This window comes from Chenopodium album, chromosome 19 (genome assembly GCF_948465745.1).
Source record: "Chenopodium album chromosome 19, dcCheAlbu1.1, whole genome shotgun sequence".
Classification (NCBI taxonomy): domain Eukaryota; kingdom Viridiplantae; phylum Streptophyta; class Magnoliopsida; order Caryophyllales; family Amaranthaceae; genus Chenopodium; species Chenopodium album.
The window spans coordinates 17,350,721-17,355,967 of NC_137852.1; the positions used below are offsets into that span (position 1 = coordinate 17,350,721).

Here is a 5,247-nt window from a genome sequence, read left to right on the forward strand (position 1 = left end):
ATTTTCCGGCGATGACAAATTGGACTTTAATTTGTAACCCTAGGATAACCAATTTGAATTAAAAGCAATAAATTCAACCAATTTCAAATTATTCCCAATTTCTTAGAACCCTAATTTTTCTAATCGTTACACCCTAACATCAAAATTCACACTTAATGGATTAAAAGAGAAGTATTACCTATGAATTGCATACCATACTTGTTTTCATTTCTTCAATTAGGGATTTTCAGAAGAAAAATTGAAAAAGTGGGCCCACACACCTGACTTTCTCGCCGGAAAATGTAAATGGATAGTGCTACTATAACTTTTTAAATTTAGGGTAATTTTTTTGATAAATTTTTTAGTGGGTAGTTGTTTCCAAATACCTCTATTAAGTCATTAAGTGTGTAGTTCCTCACAATTTTTTCTTAATAAATTATTTTTTTTTTGGCTGAAACCCAAGGTTACCCAACAATTTCAATGGATCCTCTAACTATCTCTAGTTTCAAGTCTCTAAATTTGATGAGCACAAGTATAGAATTGGATGTGAAGAAAGCAGAGGGAAGACCATTAAATGTACCCTTAAAAGCTCCATTTACAATTGCAAATTCAAGGTTAGATAAAGTTGAAAATGTTGGAATTCGTATTGAGTTGAGTAATGGGTGTGTTGGGTGGGGTGAAGCTCCTATTCTTCCTTCTGTGACGGCCGAAGATCAGCCTTTAGCGCTTGCTAAGGCGGCCGAGGCTTGCGTGTATCTTAAGGAAAGTTCCCCTGTGATTTTGAGTTTGGCTTTGAAACAGATTTATGGGATTCTTCCTGGTCATGATTTCGCTTCTGTAAGTCAATTTATTTTGTTTGTTCTTGGTTGCCGAGGATTAATCAAATAATAGTGTTTTATTAGTCAAATTAATTATATATAGCTCAAGTGGTTAGAGTTCCTTTCCCGGTTCGAAGAGATCTCTAAACACTTAAAAAAATTAAAAAAATATTAGTCAAATTAATTATAATCATTATACTTCCTCTGTTAGATTATGTCACATGGACAATACTCCCTATTTTGTCCATCTAAACAATACCATAACAAACAGAAACTCCATCACATACAAGAAAAAATCACAAATATATAGAAAATTAAAATTATTTTGCATTTTGCTATTAAAATTGATTAAATAATTAGCAGGAAAAAAAAAACAAAAACATAGGTAAGGAATTTCGCTTAACAAATTGAATAATCGAGGCGGCTTACTTTCATTTTAAAGACTAGTACCAAATATGTAGAGAGAATTTGATTAAACTCTGTTTTAAACTTGGAAGGTAAAGGACAAAGGAGCATACATAAAATTGTTATAAAATGGTTGCAGTAGATGCCACATTTTACAGTGTGCAGTGACATGAACACCTTAGAGGTATTGAGGAATATGGATGTTTGTACTTTGTACATAGTCACTGGTCTTCAATATAAACTTGTCACTTAACAAGGTTATTTGTTACAATTTACAAGTATATCTCAAAATTATAATACAAGGGCTGCTGGCTTGCTGCATTAATAATGAAAAAACTCGTTACTTACCAAGATTTATTTGTATGGTTTGTTTATGTGAAATCGCGTCATTTTAATTACCCAATGGGTCGGGTTTATAAGAACATGGCAACTGAACTGATCTGAAACAATATGTATTGAATTAATTCAGGTACTGAAACAACTATGAAGTGAAGTTAAATGACATGACTTGAACTGAAAAATTAAAATTCTGCAGATAAGTCTAAAGTACTTTGTTATTCTCCTGAATACCTGATATACAACTTAGCATCTAATAAGCTACTAGTATTTGGAATTTTGTATTTATGGTATTTTCTATTGATTACACTATTCCTCCATGTTAGTTATGAACTTATGATCAACTTTAGGTGATATCATTTTGATGAGTTATAATTTAAGTTTATTCCTTTATTGTCTGCTACATAACAAAGATTCTATATCATTTATTCAATTGCCCTTTTTCTGCTGTACATGTTGATTAAGATTCTATCTAATGTAATCTTAATACTTATACTATTTTATTGGTATAAAAGGTCAGGTCCGGGGTTGAGATGGCACTACTTGATGCAGTTGCCAAGAGCATTGGAATGCCATTGTGGAGGCTCTTTGGTGGAGTTTCAAATACCATAATCACTGACATAACAGTTCAGTTTCTGTGTTGTTTTATTTTTCCTCAGTCTTGTATATTCTTATGTCTTTCAAGTTACCGAGTTTCATGTTGTTGTGCCTGAAAAAGAAAAGGAGCATTGTAACTCCATTTGGTTCTACTGATAACTAGTGTTTGATGATATTCTAGATTCCTATTGTCTCAGCAGCCGAGGCATCCAAGTTGGCTTTGCAGTACAAGAAGCAGGGGTTCAAGACATTAAAACTTAAAATAGGAAAAAATCTGGATGCAGATATAGAAGTTCTGAAAGCAATAAGAAATGTTTACCCTGATTGCCTCTTTATCTTGGATGCTAACGAGGGTTACACTCCGAAAGAAGCAATCAAAGTTCTTGACAAACTACGCGGTAAATCATCATCTCTATCTTCTAATGGTAAAATTTGAAGGAGAACTTGTATATTGCTGGCTTCTGCTTGATATTGGTACTGATACTTATCCTGTCTTGCATTATGTCAATTGTTGTGTTAGATAAGTGGTTTGAGGTTCTTAGATTGAATGTCTGTTTACATTTCATTGTGATTTTCATGCAGAAATGGGGGTCACTCCTATTCTTTTTGAACAACCAGTTCATAGAGATGACTGGGAGGGTCTTGGTTTTGTTAGCCAAATTGCTAGAGAAAAATATGGGGTCTCAATTGCAGCAGATGAGAGCTGTCGAAGTCTAGCCGATGCTCAAAAAATTATTAAAGAAAATTTGGCAGATGTCATCAACGTTAAACTTGCCAAATTAGGAGTGCTTGGTGCTCTTGAAGTAATCGAATTGGTGAGGGATTCTAGTTTAGATTTGATGATTGGCGGTATGGTTGAGACTAGATTGGCCATGGGCTTCGCTGGACACCTTGCTGCCGGGATGGGTTCTTTCAAGTATATGACTTTGTTTTACTATGATATTCTAGTCATACCTCTTTTTTGTAATAACTAATACTAAAATATTGAATTGAAATCAGTTTCATTCTACACTGAATTCTATTGCATTTTGTTTGTTTATGAGAAATTAATGCAGATCCTCTCTTATCAATTGACAGGTTTGTTGACCTGGACACTCCCCTCCTACTTTCAGAGGACCCAGTATTTGAAGGCTATGAAGGTATTGTAGTAATGTGCTTGAATTTATTTTTTCCCAAGTATGTTGCTATGATATTCTAGTCATACCTCTTTTTTGTAATAACTAATACTAAAACAAAGCCTACATTCTTTACCTAGTCTCTGGCGCGGTTTACACGTTCACTGATGCTAGTGGTCATGGTGGTTTCCTTTGTTGGGACAATGTTGAATGGTATGTCATTTCTTCTCCTGCTATTCAATAATCAATATACTTAGCAGGGATGATTATTTGTTCTCGCGATTGTGATATGATATAAATTGTTAATGTAGTAATGCATAACTTAAGTTTAAGTTTTACTCTCTTGTTTCATCACTTGTGCATTTATGCATCATCTGCAATATAATTGCATCAGTATTACAAGCCTAAATGCCTCAAAAGATCACATGTCTATGGTGAGGTAGAGAGTCGGATGTATGTAGCACCCTTGTCTAAGGTGAGGTAGAGAATCGGATGTTTGTAGATTCACCTTTTTCTATGGTGAGGTAGAGTTAGATGATGTAGTGAGGTTGTTTCCTTTAAATCCTTGATACAACATGCAGGTATTTCTATGTAAATTATTAAGAAGGAGCCATATTGCTATAGTTCATTAATTCAAAACCGAAAATAGAGAATATTTCAGCTCTATGTTCAATGATAATAATATGATTTATATACAAGAAATGATAGGCTTGGTTCATTTAAGAAACAAGTAAAGAATTCTGATTTTTATTTTTATTTTCCTCCTTTTTTATCTTACTACCGAGCAAATTGGTTATCAAAACTTCTATAGTTTTATCTATAGTTATCACTTCATGTTTGATTCTAGCTGTAAGCAGCTGAATTTTTTTTGATCTGATTCTGTATAGTTGACATCAGTGATAGAATATATGAACTGTTTCCCTCAGTCCCCTCGCGGCTAGTTTTCTTGTTGATGTTGATGCTGACATCTTCTGAAAGGCTTCTGCATATGAAGATTTCACTAAATATTGGAGAGGAGCACATCAGAGTAGTTGAACTATATTTTTTTTCTGATGAAACTTGTTTGGATGTTGTTGCAGATTGCATATGAAGGCTGTGTATACTTGTAGAGTGTAGACCCTGTAGTTTGGCAACGCGATTGAATAATCTCTGTATGACAGTTAGATAGGGCTCCTATTAGTAAGTTGGATGCCTATTAAAAGGACTTTGACATGCACCTCTGTAATATACATAATGTTGTTCAAGACGAGGCACAAGTTCCCTTGAATATTAAGGTATCAGCACTAGAACTTGGATTCCATTATATTCTTCAGTGTGTTCAGGAGAATATAGCTGTTAAATATTTTGAATCTTTGAAAATACAGCTTGTATCCTTTCTTGTTTGTTTTAATAACAAATACTAAGGATTTTTGTAAAAAGAAAAATTCTTTTTCGGTTTTATTTAGTTACTATAGATACTTATTTTGAGAAAACTTTAAAGCAAACAAATAATAAAGAAAGTTAAAAATGTCAATATGCGATTATGCGTAAACTATGCAGATCATATACAAAATATTTCATACTTTGGCCAAAATAAAAAAAAAGTCAAGGTAAGATTTTAGCACTTAAGGATAATAATGATTCGTGGATAAAAGATAATGCTGAATTGAAGATTTTGGCAACAGAATATTTTAGAGATATATTTCGCACTAGATTGCAATCTTTGCCAATTAAGGATAATTATGCCCCGAATTTTTATTCAACTGATTCAAATCGTACTGCTATGTCTCGAATCCCTTGTTTTGATGAAGTTAAGGAATGTTTGTTTAACTGATTCAAATCATATTGATAGTGTTCAGCCACGTTTTTATTAATCTTTTTGGTCGGATTTGGGTGCTTTTATTTATGAGTTTGTGCGTGATTGTTTTCATTCATGTGAAGTGCCTCTTAGTGTCAACCATTCTTATATAGCCTTAATTCCTAAGATTGATAATCCATCAAAAATTTCAGAATTTAGG

At 33.2% G+C, this 5,247-nt stretch overlaps 1 protein-coding gene across 1 annotated transcript; it reads left to right on the plus strand.

The window, feature by feature from the left end:
* The first annotated feature begins 447 nt into the window (after window positions 1–447).
* Window positions 448–4,622, plus strand: LOC145595386 (L-Ala-D/L-amino acid epimerase-like). Its single transcript, XM_081651786.1, has 7 exons — window positions 448–816; window positions 2,054–2,164; window positions 2,317–2,533; window positions 2,718–3,051; window positions 3,213–3,274; window positions 3,391–3,463; window positions 4,330–4,622. Coding segments are annotated over exons 1-7 (1,155 nt in total). The 5' UTR covers window positions 448–459; the 3' UTR covers window positions 4,331–4,622.
* Window positions 4,623–5,247: the final 625 nt, after the last annotated feature.